General features: G+C 39.7%; 1 protein-coding gene across 1 annotated transcript in view; it reads right to left on the reverse strand.

Moving 5' to 3' along the window:
- Positions 1-13504: 13504 nt before the first annotated feature.
- pigg (phosphatidylinositol glycan anchor biosynthesis class G) overlaps positions 13505-19280 on the reverse strand; it is a 55581-nt gene continuing 49805 nt past the window's right edge. The window contains exon 13 of the mRNA XM_058650149.1: positions 13505-15134. Coding sequence (XP_058506132.1) covers positions 14912-15134 — 223 coding nt within the window. The 3' untranslated portion in view covers positions 13505-14911. The remainder of the gene's footprint in view (positions 15135-19280) is intronic.

The raw sequence follows: 19280 nt of genomic DNA on the forward strand, positions 1-19280 counted from the left end.
GGGCAAAAAATAAATACTTATCATCTGGTTTCACTTGGCTGATTTTAAATGGGATCTTTAGGAGACTGAATGTGATATAAGTGAAACAAAAATCTAAATAATGAAGAGAACTTCGGCTGGATCGGTGTCCTGAGCCTGTTCTGTTAAATCACTGGTGCCGAGTTTGTTTGCACTGAGCGATATGAGACTGAAGAGATCTACCCTTTTCCATTTTGCGGTTCATTGCTCAGTTAGACATTTCATATATTTTCATATTTTCTCTTTACACACAGAGAACATTTTAAAATAGACATCGGTAGAGTTTTCCAACTGCGAACCAAACTCTGAATAAATGTGGATACATCTTATATTAGTGGTACAATGTAAGTATACACTGAAACAGGAAGAAGGACAGATTTTATTGGAATACACAGTGATTTGTTGAAGACTGAGCATGATGTGATACATGTTGGCAATACTAGTAAAATATTTTTTTACAAGCACATACATCAGATTCATATAAATAAATAATGAGTGATTTGATGTGAAAGTGAATGCGGTCACTGCTGGCTTCTCACTTATTAGATGTTTTACTTGCTGTTGTCAGCTTCACGAATATTCAACTCTGCACAGTCCTTCTATAGGCACGTGTGCTACAGCCATTGTTCTCAAACTGTGGTACGTGCACCACAAGTGGTACGCAAGCTTCCTGGAGGAAAATCAGAAATAGTGTTCTACTGTATGTACCAGGGTCTATGATCAGAGTGGAAACAAGTAACAAAATCATAATAATACATTAAATAATAATAATTAGAATCACCTCATCTCTTGCTCCATCTCAATCTTATTTCACTATCCCAGTGTGTGGAGTATACAGCTTGTGAGGAAGAGGATGATGAGGATGATGAGGATGATGATAAATCTGCCTCCTGTGAAAAGCCTGAAGCTGATTTTGCTTGACCTATTTACACCACTGTATTTTAATGTTGGTGATAATGGTGTTACTTCGAGAGCAGGTGGTACAGTTTGGTTTTTGAATCTACTTTTTAACAGCACATTATTGCTTTATTATATGTAATCTTCAATATCAGTTTTGTGACCTACTTAGTCGTATTATTTATCTGGAGAGAGGCTACAAGTGAAGTTTGGCTCTGGCGGTTTTTCCTCTGCTTCCCTGAGAAAATGATAACACCAGCAATCACGCTGGAGACAAAACTGATTACCAGGAATTACCTGCTCCATTTATTGCATTGCCTGAAACTGCGGCACATTGTAGCAGCACTCTTGTCATGTTGTGGTGAGAGAGAACGAGCAAAGATGAGTGAAAGTGAGATGCTAATGTGGAAACTAATGTGATTCTTTTTCAAGCCACAACATAAACATGAGACAATATCCAACTTGAGGAGAAAGTCTCCTCAGTGTTTGTCTGACAGGTTTTAGTCAGCGCCTTCCACAGTGTTACTGTGTTTAAATATCAGCACCATCAGATGTGAAGTGACAAAGTGCGTTCACCTCGACAAATAAAATCTTTCTAAAAGTCTGAGGGAAACCCTCATGTCATCATGACAAACAGGTCTCTGCCCTGTGACCATTAACAAAATGTCACCTGAAAATGTGTTAACACAGTCACAGTGGGAGTCCAGCGTGGAAGGGTAGAGGGTTAAGTTCTTTTCTTAGTGGCTCCTTTTCCGACTCACCTCTCCGGTCACACACTGCCTTTAGATTCACAATCAGTATCAACCTTATAGTATTTGTGCACGTGCAAGAAATTGTTTTTCAACATGGTTTTTCATTCCTCTCTGTCAACAAGACACACACCAAGAACGAAACTAATACATTCAAACATTTTAAATACAAACAAATACTTTGAACTTTGTAACTGGTTTTCAATTTTAATCCTGAGAAATCACGGACTAGACGATCCAGTCAAGACGCAGGACCATACACTTGGTCTTTAATCAAACCATTTCAGGGAGGAGATTCACGAAATTTGGGATCTCACAGAAACTTAGGTGATTTAACGTGACTTCAGAATGTAAACAGACATGGAGGCAAACTGTCTGCATCGTCAGTTAATAGCTGTTGTGTGAGTGTGATGTTTTGTGCTGAGAAACACAAAAAAACTGTGGACAAAGTCATGGCTGAGAAACAGAACGTTTCCCGCTCTACTCGCTCTCATTGGTTATGGCGGGTTCTGCTCACACCCCAAACACTGTTCAGTCATAAATATCAAATATATTTAATACTTACGATTTGAAATCGGGAAGACGCTGATGCGTCTGATTCTAGGTTCTAGGTGAAACAGGTGCAAACAGGTTGAAGGACGACTGAAAACCAAGTGAAATCAACTGCTTAAAAATGCCCTCCTGCCCCCACCCGCCCCTGTGCTGCTGGTGTATGCACACAAACACTCCCTCAGTCAGGTCTGATAGTATTGTTTGACAGAGCCTGTTTTCAGACGAACAACACAAATACTAACACGCAACAGTGTTAAAAGTGCTAAAAGTTACACTCTGCAGCGTAAAAGAATGATGCAAAAATATGAAATAAGAATTGTACAAAAATATGAATGTACTGTTGAGCTGCGTATGTAATGCCCAAATCTAACTTAAAATATTCAAATCTGACACAGAAACGTTGTGACTGTCATGTGTGTTTTGTGTCAAACAGGATTTAAAAAAAGCCATCAACAGTGTGTGTCTGTAAGTGATGACCTCCATTAATGAATTAACTGTGCGCTCGTCGCATACAAAACATCCCGCTGCTTCTCCGTAACGACGAGCGACTGCACATACATGCTTTTGAAAGCCAAGACATGTGAAGGTTGTAATGCAGGACAGCTCATTATCTTAAGATCTGTGTTGCGTGCGTGCTGGATAGCAGCGCTGCATTAGTGTAATGACAGCCTCCTGCTCCGGTCACACAAACCATAAAAACTGCTGACTTGCATCTCAAAGATCCCTCACTGTGTCAAAGGAAAATAAGAGGAGGGTTTTCAGTGCAAGCGATTACGCTGCAGATATGTGGATGAGTGATGGTTGTAGACGAGCTGAGAACTGACCGAGGTGAGGAAGTGAGACAAAAACATGAGACGTGGTTGACAATGAGATGATTACAGTGAGGAAGAGGCCTGAAATATTCTACTCAAGTAAAAGTACCACTATAAGTACAGGTCAAAGCACTGATATAATAATGTACTCAAGTTAAAGTAAAAAAGTAGCTTGTTTAAAATGACCTCAGGTTAAAAGTAACTGAGTTACTTTTTTTAACAAGGTTCTTCCTTGTTTTAGAAATATGACAAAATAAAATATGTAAACACATAATGTCCTCATCCTTCATTGCCAAAGTGTGCGGTACGTGATGAATTTATTTTTATTTTATTTTAAATTCAGGTCAACCTTTTTTTTACTCCGTAACGGATGCGACTTAAAACGTAGCAACGTACAGTACTTCCAAAAAAACATGCTTAAGTGAAAGGAAAATTACAAATACACACAAAAAACCTACTCAATTACAGTAACGTGAGTAAATGTAATGATTATCATGTGTAATATTGTTTTGAGTGTTGTTGCTGCTCACATGGAAGAAACTGCTGCAGGGAAAACATGTGCATAAAGGGTTCACACACACACACACACACACATACATTTTTTTCTTCCATCTGCATATTGGCCAAAAAAAAAAAAAAAATCAATACCCCCTAAAAGCCTTTCATTAGACATATATCCATTTGTCTGTGTGCAGCTGCCAGATAAAAGTTGTGCCTGGAAAATATCCAATGGCATTTAAAAGCCAACACAGTTGTCCCCCCCCCCCGAGAAAAATGTGGTTCATTACCTACGGCAATGTATGTGTGAGCTTCCAAACCATTAACTCGTGCCAGTTTCTCTAACACTTATACGCTTCTTTGATAAAGAAAAAAAAAAAAAAACAGAAAAAAAAGAAAATGTCTTTGAAGAATTTGAAAGTTTCTGATTTCCCTCTTTTCTCACAGGGAGCAACAGCGTTTAAAGGCTTCATCTCAACTCAACGTGCAACGAACAACACGACAAGAAAAACCTTAGAGCAAATCACCATCACTTTGAAGTGGGCGAGCTGCAGACCTGCCTGTGTGTGTGTGTGTGTGTGTTGGCAATGAGGAACTTATGCTTTGGTCTCAGCTCGTTTCAATTCTCTCTCCCTCATTGTCTCGCGCTTCATCCTCCACACGAGGGTCACAGGGGGGCTGAGTTAATCCCAGGCAAAAGGCGGGGTGTCATTTTAATTATTTATTATTATAAATCCTTGAAACTACTTTGTCTGCATGCACTAACACTTGGTTGAATGCGGCTCAGAGAATTTGCATTATTAGAAACACTTAAAAAAAGGTGTGTCTGGCATTTTTGTCAGTGTAATGCATAAGATATGATATACAGACAAACAATAGTGCTCATCGGCAAATTAAAGTTCCAGTGTGTAAAATGTAGGTGACATTATTGTCATTTGGCAGACACTGAAAATAAAATAAGTTATTTTAAAAGTGTATAATCACCTGATTGTATGAATTCTTTGTTTTTATTTGTTATTAACCTGAAGAGGGCTTTTTATATTTATATCAGGAGCTGGGTCAGTTCTACAGAGGCCGCCATTATAGACCACCGTGTTTTTACAACATGGGTTTTGATGTTTACTGAAGGCGACAGAGTTTGTAGTTTAGAGACATTTTACACACTGTACCTTTAAGGGGTATTATGTCCACCTTATGTGACGATATCACATCTTGGTCGTTGTATCTATAATTAGTGAAATCAGTAAGTATTTTAAATGATGCCTGATTTATCACATTCTTACGGACGAGGATAAGGGCCAAATGTAAAAGGGCTGTTTTCCAATGTTTTTTGTTACATTTGGCTCTTATCCTCTTCTGTAGATTCTTATGATTATTCAATCAGTTATTTTGTTGTTGTTTTTTTTAGTGTAGGTCAGAAAATGTGCATCACAACAAAGTGATATCTCTACTTATCTCCAAATGGCTTTTCTTTTAAATCAGCCATCAAAAAAACCTAAAGGTAACATAAACCTTTCGCACTAACCCTCACTGGACAAGGTGACTTTTTCTTTTAAAAGAAGAAATTGGACTAAAACACTGTTGCTGCTTGGTTTTGTGTTGATGAACTAATCACCTCACTCGCTGATGTTGGACTCCGTTTCATTGACCCGCAGCTGGATTTGCAGATTAGCATCAGCTCACCTCACACAGCAGCTTATTTCTTAATGAATGCTTTTCTTCACTGTTGTTAATTAATTACTCCGTCTAAAGCAAACACTACACACCAGATGTCTGATTTGTTCCGCTTGTCTGCCAACTAATGATCTCCGTTTTTCCACCAAAGTATTTTACATTATAGCTAACTCCTGCCGAGTTATTTCATCTGTTTATTCATACTGAAAATGATATAGTTAATGAAATTGCTCAGGGCCACATTTCTCATACAGTGGCGTTGCAACATTATTCTGAAAAAAAAGTGATTATATAAGCCCTGATGTTTAAAGTGCAAAAAGCCCTGAAACATTTAACCTTCCTTCATCAGAGTCACATCAGTGTTTTACACCATATCTGATGTAATACAATGATGCCGATGGTCAAACATGTCTCAGGTGCACAGGTTAACAAGCGTCTGTGCTGCTGTGAAAAGTCGAGTCAGCAGTAATTTTGTGCAAACAGCAAGTGTTTCCCTCCAGGCTTCGTAACAAGAGAGTAGGACGTTAGTGAGCTGGACTCCTCGCAGCGTTGGAGCAGAGAGTGTGTGTCTGTGATGCGGTGAGAGGAGAATGGGGAATCCTGGCAGCGTCTGCAGCACAGAGTGAGGTGTGCGTCAATCAATAGCTCCTGCAGTGGCTGGTGTTTTCAATGTGAGCCAGCTCTATTTGCAATAACCTCTTTGGCCAACTGCCATCTGCCACTTAGCAGACAACTGGTGGTGCATCAGCAGAGAGGAGCGGTGTAACCGGGTCAAGGCTGCTTTCTTAGGGAAAGCTCCAACTCAGAGGCACAACTTCAATTTAGCTTTACAGCTGCTATGGTTCTGTAATTAGTGCTGTTCTGTTTTTTTTTTTTTTAGTTAAAATGATTAGTTCTTGCTTCACATGAAAGAGATGAGAAGCATAAACAAAATCACTGGGCCTGATTTATGACAACATGCTTGATTCACACGGTCATAAACACCGTTTGATGCCGTTCGATGTACAGAGACATTACAGGAAATTATAATGTTGTTATATTTTATTTTATTTTATCATCATCACCTTTTTTTTTCTTTTTCTAAAGTAACCACTAATAACCTTATTTATTTTAGAGCTGTCAATAGATGAAATGAGTTAATCTAGATCAGTGGTCACCAACGTGGTGCCCGCGGGCACTTGGTAGCCCGCGAGCAGCCAGCGAGGTGCCCGTGGGCTCATTTCACTTCACCTCACTTGCATGTATCCAAATGATCACTGAGTAAAATGTCCTGATATTGTTTATAAAAACTGTGATAATCATTAGGAGTAAGCACTGGAATTAATGTGTATGCAATTGAATGCATAATATTCATCATTTAAATGGTAAATTGCATAAAATGTTAATATGGTAGCCCTCCATATTATTCTCTACCCTTCAGGTAGCTCTCGGTCTCAAAAAGGTTGGTGACCCCTGATCTAGATGAATCTAGATGAAAAGTTGGCTTTTCTTCTCGCCTCAGTTTTGGGTTCTGCACCAACTCCTGCAGGGGACGTCAAGCTCTACATGTGACATGTTTCCCCAGCTATCGTTACTCACTGTGTGTGTGTGTGTGTGTGTGTGTTACTTAGTGCTGAACAAGTAGCGTACAGTGATTTCTGCTGTGACTGGACATGATGCTGATGAAAGCACTGACCTGTGAGACTGAACCAGAACAAAGTTGTGGAGCCTTGAAACCAGCGAAAGGAGAGCTGCAGAGTCAGGTAGTAATTCTTTGCATGACAGTCATTTAATCAATTCCAATATAAGCTCTTGATTACAGCGTTATCTATAGAGCGTAAACCAGGGAACTTTTCAATTTATTAGTTCAATAAATTAGTTTACATGATTTGTGACTCGTGCCTTTGCAGCAGGAAGACCCCATGGTCATGACCCGGTCGGAACAAAGGCCTTTCTGCATAGAGTTCGCATGTTCTCCCTGTGTGTGTGTGTGTGTGTGTGTGTGTGTTTTCTCCAGTTTCCTCCCACAGTCCAAAAACATGCAGATTAGGCACACTCTAAATCAGGAGTGTCAAACTCAAATGTCCTGGGGGCCAATGAGTGTCTCGTCTGGTCAAGAGGGGGCCGGTATCAGGTGGACAATATGATCTTACTATTATACCACAATATTCCATCTTGATATCGCAATTGAGACATTCATAATGATTTTTTTCACGGAATTGCAAAGTAAACGTCTTTGTTTTACAGCTGTCATTAAAACACTAAACAATTTTAATAATAAAATAATACAAATATATAGCTAACAAACATGTAGTATTATATTCTGTCTATATTCTATCACCTCGCTGGCAGCTGGGCCTCAGCCACACATGCTGTGCTTAAAGTAGGAGGAGGTCACTCGCCATGTTTTCATTATAACTATTTATATTAAGTGGTAGGCTGCATGTAATCAATTAGGGGGCCGCATGTGGCCCATGGGCCACCAGTTTGACACCTCTGCTCTAAATTGACTATCAGTGTGAGTGTGTGAGTGGATGGACCTGACCTGCCTTTCGCCCTGTATGTCAGCAGGGACCCTCATGTGGAGGATAACAGCGGTAGATGATGGATGGATATTTGTGGTTTCCAACAGTGGAGTTCTATTAAATATTTATAATATGTAGTTATTAAATGAAAAGTGCATTATAAATGTATTACTATTGTAGTTGCTATTATTATTATTATTATTATTAATATTATTAACCCAGAGGAATGGAACAGAAGGAACAACCTGCCTGATGTGAACTTGTGCAGATGCTGTTCCTGCAGTTTCAGCATGAGATCTCATTGACTAGAACACCTCAGGCCAAAGCCTCCATAGTTGAGTGACTTGGTGCTGTGGCCATGAGGTCATCTCCACCAGCTGTGATTGCAGCACAAAAAACTCCTGGTGGCTAAAACTGTCCAGGTGAGTTAGTCCAATAAATCTCTTAATAAAGTTCCCCAAAACTTATTGTATGGCCACACTTTTTCAAGATGATAAACCATCACGACCCAATTCTTGATATAAATCATGACAAGATCAAATTTGTGTGCAATATGTTTGTGAAAAACTTAGTACTTAAAAAAATTGTGTTGTGTTAGAAGAAAGATGAAAACTAAGTGGCTTTTTAGCTTTGCTTACTCAGTGTTCACTGAGCTGTGATAAAATAAAAATAAAATGCTGGGCCAAAATAAATGGAGTCACTCCAAACAGGACACAGCACGAATATGAATCTCCAAATGATCAGCCTTCAAAACTCTGGATTGTAAAAACATCACTATAGCAATTCTTTTTGAGGTTAACTGGCACCTGCTACTTTTAGCTGTTTCTGTTTTTAAGCTGGTTAAAAAAAATATCTTCATTCTTACCTGAAACAAACCTCAGGAAGCAGAGTTTTACGTCCAGGCAGCTGAGGAGACTTTTGATGGGGACACACACTGGAATACGACAAACTGGTGACCTCCTGCCTTTGGAATCTACTGGGGAGAATCATCTTCCCTTCCTTTCATCGCCGTGAACGCCTCAGGATCCACCAGAAGTGCTGGAGGGCATGGCTTAGAGGAAGGTCAACCATCATGACCTGGAACCGGATAAGTTGTGGAAAATGAGAGGATGAAAGGATGAATGTAGTTCACGCAGTATATCACACCACAAATTTACAATTGACTTCTGGGGATTGTTGTTGTTGTTGATGTGATTATTCTGCTTCTGTCTGGTCTTTGTGAACAGAAATGATGTCACATCATTTGTTTCATCTGAATACCATCACTACCAAACCTGACTGAGGGAAGGACAAGAAGCATTTATCCCATAATACTACTAAAAGAGCACTAAAGTTATCAAGTTTTCATGGTTTTTCCGTCACAATCCAACCTCTTTGCAATTGTCTTACTTTGGCTCTCTGTCTTGATATGAAATAAGGCACTTCCTGTGCGCAGTACAGAAATGTTTCCGGGCGATATAAACACTGAGAAACACAATCGTGTAGAGTTGACAGGTTTATGTTAATGAAACAATATTTACCATTTATGTACCATTTTTTTGTGTCAAAAGGTTTAAGTTGCAAAGTGAGTAGAAAGAGTTTAAAATAACACGAGTGAAAAGCACACAAGTGCAGAACTGTGAGAACAGGGTTTGCAATTATGTCAAAAAAATAAAGAAAAACTTGTGCTGAAAAATAAACAAAGACAATATAATGAATGTTCTCTTCAGTTATTTTGGCTTATTGTGTTGAAAAAAAACCATAAAAATCAGCTTCAACGCAACTTTCTGTGTGCAACATTTCTGACTCTTCTTCAGTGCATCATTACAGTGCAGATTTTTAAGAAACTCCCACTCACAAGTGAGCACAGCATTAAACGTGTCGTTCCTTTAATGATGGCATTGAAGTCCGGCTCCTGAAGGCATAAAATAATTATTTGGTGGGTGGATAGCAGATACAAGGCTGATTACTAAATTATCATCCTCCCACCTCTGTGTGTGTGTGTGTGTGTGTGTGTGTGTGTGTGTGGAGACACACTGGGTGCACGGTCACAGATGGTTTCATTACTAAAGTCAGATGGAAACTTTGACAGGAGAATCTCCAGTGAGAAGTTTATCATATGTCATCAATTCCTCCAGAGACACGCGGTCTCAACCCAAACTCAGTCACAGTTTTAAAGACTCTATGTGCGACATTATAACATTAATATGTCTTTGTAAAAACAGAGTGCTCTTCTTCTTTGTAGCCGATGTTTAGAACATGAGATGTCAAACTAGAAACACATGTATTTCTTTTACGGTTTCTGAGCGATGGCTGTGTAAACAAAGTGTGTCAAGCAGCTGCAATCTGGACATACAGGCCATGATTTGAAGCCTCAAGTTTAGTGATTGGACTGGCACCGATTCAACGATACCAGCTGCAAATCACACGGGTGTCTGCTCATATGTGCCATGTTTATTTTCTATTTTCCTCAAAACTGGAACAAAATTGATATAATATTCGACTGAAGGCCTGAAACTAAAGATTTAGACCGAAAACTCCTCAGGAAAAATGTTTATTGACGTTATAAATCTAGTGAGACTTCTTACGCCTGGTTGTCTTCCCCACATAATCCAGCAAACTATCGTACTATGGTTACATGATAACATTAACAATGGCTCTGCCTTGTTGTAAGTCAGGAGTGTGTGAAAGGGAATTCTGTATTTTATATACCTGTCATTTTTCTTTTTTCTAAATGTCTGCCTATTGTATAAACAATCCCTTAATATCATATACTTTATACATAACTTTAAATTACTGCAAGAGAAGTCAAACAATGTGGAAGTAGATTATGTTCTGTGATATACAGATTTACAGTCAGGTTTAAAAGCAAAGTATTTCTTATTATAATCTTTACAGTTGATAAAATACACCAACATTTAACTGTTGAACAGAGTCAATAATTTATTTCATTTACAGAAACATCAATAATTCATGATCTTCAAAAAAAGAGAAATCTGTTTTACTGAAAAACCCCAAAAACTCCCAAACTCAATTTGAAAACACAGAAAACAGGAAAAGTGCAACACATACAATATGAGACAAACAGGCAAAATCAATGCACACACATTACAGAGGTTAATATAAACTACATAAAAACAACAATAGGAAAAACAAACACATTCAAGAAACTTAAATAATTGGTTTGCATCAATCAGGCATTTTTCAAAATAAAGGAAACAACAATTGTTTTGATACAGAGGTTTGTTTGAACAACAGAAAACAGTAGTGATGTTGTGATAACTGTTAATGTCTATTTACTGTACATGAAGTAGCAAAAAAAACAAAACAAACCAAATCCACTTGACTCTGAGTCATGTGGAGACAGAAACTATTCTGATCTGTTTCACGGACTGTTGGATGTTTGGATACAGAGGAATGATTTCACACAGAAAGGGCGGTCCCATCAGATTTGGGGGAAACAGCTTTTGAAACAGCTCTTGCACAACACAGACACCTCTCACAGAGGAAACATGATGTTTGGAAAACATTAACTCAACTTGTAAAAAAGGACATTTCACTGACTGTGCTCCAGCCACCACTTCTTAATTACATACTCCCATCTTTTAAATGGACGACCTACAATGTTTTTGGCTATAGAAATAGATTTCCTGCAGCTTTATTCTGACTGACTCAGCCGTTTTATGACATTCTCTAATCACACAGTGTCTTGTGGGTCTCTTTAGAAAAGCAAAAATGGTTGGTTTGAATCAATAGGGCAGAATTTGTGATGTGACGTTTGTGAGACAAGTGATACCAAACACAATGAACACAGACTGAATAATTCTCGACATAGAGTTTTATCTTCCTCATGATCCGAGTGTCAGACTCCATATTCAACTTTCAGAGAGAAAAGGCTGAGCACAGCATGCCTCCCCTTCTCTGAAGGACTCGTGTGTCTTTGTGCTTGGACACCTCAAAGCTTAATTTCTGCTGCTTCTGATGCAAACCAGCACACACACTGTGATCCACATGCCGCGGACGTCTATCAGTGACCTCGTCTATTCAAATGTAAATCCTCTTGTTTTCCTGACTTTTTCAATGTTGCTCAGCAAATTCAAATTCCATTTTCCGTGGGTGTAGTCGGCGTTGCCGTCCTCGTCTACGTCAAGGTGACTCACACGGCAACAGCAGCAGCAGCAAAATACAGAGTGAAGCTCGTCTTGAATAAGACAAAAACTACTCAATACCACAGTGAGCATTAGCCCTGCTGTTTGTTTTCTCCTTTCTCTGCTTGGCCGTCTGTGTCTCTGCCGCCTGTGGCGACATGGGGAGGGGTCAGTGATCTTAGCCGTAGGCGAGTAACCATTTCAAGGCAGACAGCTCATCAAGGTGAGTGACAAGTGTCGGAGGCGGGAGCTCATGATTCACTTCACTTGTACACCGTAGCTTCATCACTGCACCTCCAATGGTCCAATGGTAAGTGATGCGAGAACAGTCACGTTCTAATCAGCGAGGGAACCCTGGAGTGGCTGTTAACTGACATCACGGCTGCAAAAGAACAGCCAAAACAGGAAGCTGTAGTGCTGAACAGATATGATGAACTGACGCTACAGAAGCGCCCAGTTAATGACATTAAAAAGTTCCGATGTCCAAGCCGTCAGTGACACACCGTATTAATACAGTGAGCTGCGTAAGTACTTGGACGGCAACACACTGTTTGCTGTGCTGGCTCCATACTCCTTATTACTTTGGATGGTAGCCAGCTTTCCAACTTTACTTTGGTAGTTTTCTCATATATTGAAGGAGCAGATTGAGTAGAAGTTGGGGGAACTTCATAAGTCTGCAGTGCAGTGCAGTGCCAAACCCGGGATGTTATATGACTTGCACATTTGAAATTGTAATGTATATACTGGAGGATTCGGCTGGATAAGGAAAAGGAATAAAATAAAAGAACAGTGTGCCTTTAGAAGAACCTTCAGGTCATCCAAGTAGCAAAAGTTTAGCTTTTCTTTTGTTTTCAAACCCTGTCTCACACTGAACAATGACGGGAAATAACAAAACAAAACAGAAACTGTCCTTAAAGGTATGACGCTGATCAGTATTTCCGAATTTCTACTTAGTTGTCATAGTAGAATTAGGCATAAGAAGGAGACATACTGCATATATATGGAGCATATTTAGTCTTAGTAACAGATTCTTTTATAAATATGCCAGTTTCCTCAAGTGTGTCCAACATAATGCCTGTCTGATAAAGCCACAGCTAAATCCTCATTGATATAAAAAAAAACAACAGGTTACAGGGGAACAAAGTGTCTTAATGGGTCTCTAGGTGACACTGTGAGACGTAGGAATATTTGCTAAGACACTAAAACTGCTACTGAATTAATACAATTTAAATTGGAGCTGCACAACATGGGCCGCAATTTATCGCATGAGCATTCTCTCAGCTCGCTTCCATGCTTAGAGAAACACAAATGTTATACATATTGGTACGAGATTGTTAACTTCAAATGTTATTATGAATGAATAAGGTAAACATGGGGATTAATAGAGATACATCTGCTTAATTTGACACCTTGAAAACTATAAAACTGCTCATCTGATATGAGAATACCTAAAACATGAGCCATCAGGTAATTGCTGGTCTGAGTGGGCAGGTACAGGCTGTGCAGACTGGTTTTTGAAAAGATAAATCTCTATGATTAGTCAACAGGTCTTTTACCCCTGCACACAATGACCTGTTACAAGAGGAGAATTAACAGCTATGTTCTATTCTAGTGTCTCAGTCGAGCAAAGAGCCAGCAGGCACGATACCAGGGCACAGAAAAAGGAAAGCATTTCAATCAAAAATGCTGTTCAAATATTTGACAGAATTATCCCCTGAATATTGAACTCCAATTTCATTATCTCCGTCGTTCATGTGACACGAGTATGAAAAGAATATGAAAATACAACGCGGTGCTAGACTGTGAAATAACTTTCAAGTTGGCTATTCCACACTCTCACTACATTCTCATGCACAGTCGAGTCGAGCTGCGGTTGTGGCTCCACTATGCCGTTCAATTTGGACTATTGTTCTTGTCCCTGTAAAGAAGTACAAGTGAGGAATTGATTTATTGACTGAAGTGTGTCCACCTCCGCTCCGCTAGAGAACGGAAAAAACCCATTTCAACTTCTTAGTGTGTGGTTGTTAGAACGTCAGGCGGCATTCTGAGTCTTCCTACCATCCATTAACTTTAAAATGTCAAACTCTTCAAGCTGACAGAGCGTGACAGAGTTTGTCATCTCGTCAGTCCCAAAAATGTACTGTCCTAAATATTGCCATGTTTTTGTCACTGTTGTCGGCTTCTTTAGCGTATCGGCCTCTAGTAACTCTAGTCTAACTCAAGCTGCACATGCAGTAGAAGCACGGACTAACATTCGTACATGTGTTATGTCAGGTTGTGCTCGACTCTTTCAAATCTAGCAGCGTGTTCTTTCTGTAAACAAACTTTACCGAGCAAGTTTAGAAGAGCAGCTAACGAGATGCTTTCAAAGACCCTAGTAAATTTCATCACTTCTGCAGGTTGAGCTTAGAGGAGCAGGTTTATGATGAATTCAGGAAACCTCTTAAATATCATTACTTCTGCTAAAACATACAGTCCACAAATACATGCCTGCTGCTGCTGCTGCCAACATGAGTCATTGCAGTGGAAATCTTTTTTTTTTTTTTAATCAATTTTCATCAGTTGTTTTGACATAATTACCAATAATCACATAAACTGATCGACTTTTTCTACAATCAAACATAATATTTATAGCAACAACCATTTTCTTATCAATAATTTACCCTTAAAAGAACCAATGCATTTACTGTACACTCCAGTCAACATGATATTTGTTTCCACTGACACACATTAGTCATCAAATTAGGCGTGAAGCCATAACATCAGACTCTGCGTAGCAGTCCCTGAGGTAGAGCAATATACTGTTTGTACAAGTAAAAAAGTTAGTGTCTTTCAAAAGAACAAACTGGTTCCCCCTTGTGATTAAATATGAAATAAATTGTAAGTCCATTCTCAATGTATTTAGTATTTGTCTTTCAGGTGTGTGGTCTCATACTGTGAACAGATCAGAGCACAGAGTGAGGGGAAACATGCAGCGGTGAGTGTCAGTCTTTATGAGGATTTCATACACACAAAAGGATGAGACTGTGTTTGACCTTTTTGTCATTAACAGGGGGGGGGGGATCTGCGTCTTTGGCTGCCTAAGACGTACCGGAGCTGTGGCTTTGCTCCATCGTGTTGAAAAAGAGACAGACCCCTGCAGTCAGCAGCAGGTGCACGGACTCGTACAGTAATTTGGGTGAGAAGACGCTCCATATGAAGAGATGGTAACGTAGAACAGTTACCAGCACAATGTAGGCTGCTGCTGGCACAGACCTCAGCAGGGCCAAACAGTAGCAACCATGGCCGACTGCAACCGGGCTCCTGCAGAGAAGAAAAAGACTCATCAGAGAGGAGGAAGTCACAGCAGGGGACAACACAAGCAACTGGGTTGTAAATAAAAGGAAAACGTCCAACACAGTAACAGAAAAATTTATAAGGGAGCCAAGGTCAGTCCAGGCTGATTTATGTTTATAAACGATATGGGATGATTCAGTAGAACTGCTGATCGTGTCTGATTATTCCTTTATAAGGATACAATTTCTCTCATCCTGCATCTTTTACTTCCCACATGCACCCAGAAGAAGAGACTGATCCTATTACCTGATCACAACAATATAGATTGCTGGCAAATTCTGATAAACTGGTAAATGACTTTCAAAAAACCCTGTATGATGGGTGGAGGGATGCAGAGAGGAGATTAGGAGATGACGATGTAAAAAAAAAACAAAAAAAACAAACAAACACGTGCAGCTACATTAACAGTGTGTGTGCACTTTGCAAGACCCAGAGGGAGGTTGTTCACTCAAACAGGCAGAATCCCAGCTGAGGGGGAGGAACTTTAAACCTTCTCCCGAGACAAGAGAAGAAAACACACTGATGTAGGAGACGTGGGATGTTGTTCAGCTAAGAGGTGGAATTTCAACCAATGGCCCATTACCACACACACACACACACACACACACACACACACACACACACAGTTCCATGCAGCTAGTCTTCCTGGGACACTGCATTGGCGTCCATTAATTCAACCATAATATCTAACTCTAACCTTAAACTAACCACATAAACATAACCAATTCTTCAGAAATGAGGTTCCGAGTCATTAGGATCAGGTTTTGGTCTCCATGAGGACTACCGGTCCTGACAAACCATTCATTCTGTGTCTACCGCTTTATCCTCCACATGAGGGTTGCGAGGAGCTGAGTCCAGTGTTGTATGTAAATAGTTGTATTGTCCAATAGGAGACTGGTTGCAGTTTATTTTGCAAGCAGAAGACTACGTCCACTTTTTATTTCTGTTCCATAATCCCATCAAAGGCTGTAAAGTCAGATTAAGTTCAGATTTTAAGATGATGCTACTGCCACAAAGCCGTGGTGTTTAACACAGTTGAAGATTAATTCTGTGTTCTACCTCACAGAGACATTGAAACATTCATGTGCAGCCTCTCTGCTGGGCTACACCGTCAGTCTCCAACATCCTGCTCGTGACTTCTACAGTGTCTCTGCAAAGGAGCATGTGCCACATCTTCTCAAATTCACACTGATAAATTATAGATGGATGAGACGACAGAGAAGATTAGCTTGATTATAGCTTGATGTCACTTATCCAGTGTGTGGTAAGAGCCAGCTGTAAGAAAAGAGTTCAAAGAAAAGAAAAAAACTTTTGGTCTTTATGAACTGTTAAATGTGAGGGAGAAAAAAAAGTCGCAGTGACGCAGTGTCCTACAGAACATTATATTTCAAACACACTGTCACAGTGTCAAGCTCACAAAGACGCACAAAAGATCAACAGTCTGTCATCATCTCCACCTTTTCTCTGCTCTCAACAAAAGTGCTTTCAAAGCACCAACACAGCTGCATGTAAATCATGTCCATGTATAAATAGCGTAACCTGCATATCACTGTTTTCGCTTGTATTAAAGTCTGAATCTGTGACGTTAGAGGCATAATGATTAGCCTGCCTTGAAGATCTTCAGTCATCATGTGGACAAATTCAATGAACACACTCTCTTCAAATCATGGTGCTACTTTAAGTGGAGTATGACAGTGTTGAGGGAAGCCCGTTGAATAGCTATTGATCAAAGCCCATTTCCAGCATTTGCGTTTTAGGTGAGCTGCGGATGGTGCAGAGTGAATTTAAAATGAGCTACTGTACTTCTGTGAGAGACTATTTTAGACTTTTATTTGTCACAGAGTCTGCACGTGCATATTAAAGGTGGGGCTTCTGCAGAAAGCACCACGCTGTGAAGTATGTCAGCAGTGAAAGATGTGTCCAGTGCTACACTGTCTTCACAAAATGGATTAAACGGGCTGTTAATCTGAATCAGACTAAGACTAAGGAAAAACAATATCAAACGGTTGGAGAGAACAGTGATGAAGTTATAGAATAGAGAGTAGAAGCCACATTGAATGTAGCAAAGTCAGCCAAGCACCAACATCACCTTCCATTAGTAGCTGTTTGTGGGCAGATCAATCGTCCTGTTGCTCTAAATGCGATTTACCGCCTGCCTGCATTGTTGTTGTTGTTGCACTTCAGGTTCACGTGTGAAATTGATCAGCACTTGTGCTGCATCTGAATTATTATTTATTTTTTTCAAAAGTAACACTTCAGGCAGCAACTTCCAACTAATGCCCATGAAATACACAACATATCACACTGGTCTCCTGTAAAGCCATTCTCCTTTGGAAGTGAAGAAACTGAGGTCGCGGTGCAGCGATGATGTCAGAATTCTTATCATTTGTTACCCAAAAAAATGCCTTCATCCAATGGGTACGGCACTACAGGAATGTAGTTATAAGCATAGACTGCATATAAAAGTAGACATAGCCTCCAGGGGCCATAAAATGAAGCCAATGTGGAAGTGTCTGAAACCTGTATTCTTCACTCCACTGCTTTGTAAGCAAGTCTAAGAGAAAATTACCCTACTGTACTCTGAAATTATAAAGCCTGTCAACATTTTCTTAAGGGGAAACTGGTCTCGGTCCGTAGTTGTAGTTCTTCATCACTACATCATGCTATCCATGTTGTGTTGTTAAATATGGTACCATTTAGAGTCAATGGACACATTATGATTGACAGCTAGTACTGTACACTTGGCATTGTTGCAGGTGTAAATGGACATGCAGCAGATGAGTTCTCAGTCAGGCCCAATCTCTGCTCTTCTAATATGGTTACTTCTGGTTTAAAATATTAATATTAAACTCTAGTCTTCAGTACACAAAGGAGAGGGTGAGGCCTCTGTGGGTTCTGATCATCCTGGGGCCGTGAAATCTTTTAATTTTAGGATTACAAAGTGAAAGTGGAACATTTGTGGTGTGATGAGGGTAACAATTTCACGGTCAGGTGCTTGGTCTCACACAAATGTTTCTTTTATTTTTTCTTTTAATTTGTTATTATTAATTTGGTCAGCCAGGAGCCGTTCTGGACCAAAATGTCAGATAGATAAACTTAAACATTCCCAGTTTCTGCTGTTTACAATGCAACAGTTTCACTATTAGAAAAATATTTTGATCATAGACACATCATATTCAAAAGTGGGATTCTGAATCAAGTATGATATATATACCCTCTACAGTCAATTTGTATCAGGAACTAACACTTTGTTAGTAGCAGAGTAGTGACTGTCCTGTATATCACTCTGCTGCAGCCTTAGATAAATCCTTGAATGTGTGTTATTTTCATTTATATAACAGGCAGGTAAAACAAACCCCTTTCATACAAACATTACCCTTTGTCTCCATTATAAGAACATTTTAGTTAAGGTTCTGTCAGCAGGACAGCTGCTGCCCAGCCACTGACCTCATCACTCAGTGCTGTGAAGGCGTCATGCTGAGGGGAAGCTGTAATGAATGGCTTCGTTCACCCAGCCCTGCTACCGGCCTTTCTCCAGTCAAAGTCTTACGCAGGTTAAGCTGTTTACATGCATCTCTGATACCCTGCAAATTTTTGTGCACCTCAAAATCAAATCAAATCAAATCTTATTTGTTTAGAGCCAAATTACAACAAGGGCCTTTTTGCATGGAGTTTGAATGTTCTCCCTGTGTATGTGTGGGTTTTCTCCGGGTGTTCCAGTGTCTTCCCACAGTCAAAACACATGCAAAGGTTAATTGAACCCTCTGAATTGCCCGTAGGTGTGAAAGTGAGTGAATGGTTGTATGTCTCTTTGTGTTGTTTATTATTATCTCAAGACATTTTACATAGTGAGGCAGAGACCTTACAATATTATGGAGAAAGAAGAGAAAACCCAACAGCTAAAGACAATGAGCATGCACTATATGTCAGTGGAGAGAAAAAAAGGAAGAAATCTCTGACAGAACCAGACTCAGTGCAGCATGTGCTTTGGCTGGTTGGGGTGAAAGGGAAAAATGGGGGACAGAGTTGAGTTGAGGTGGGGGTCAAGGGAGGGAGGTGACTCAGTCAGTAAAATTTTGAATGATAGTATTACAATGTCATTTATATAAGCAG

Source organism: Solea solea, chromosome 14 (assembly GCF_958295425.1).
Source record: "Solea solea chromosome 14, fSolSol10.1, whole genome shotgun sequence".
Taxonomy (NCBI): domain Eukaryota; kingdom Metazoa; phylum Chordata; class Actinopteri; order Pleuronectiformes; family Soleidae; genus Solea; species Solea solea.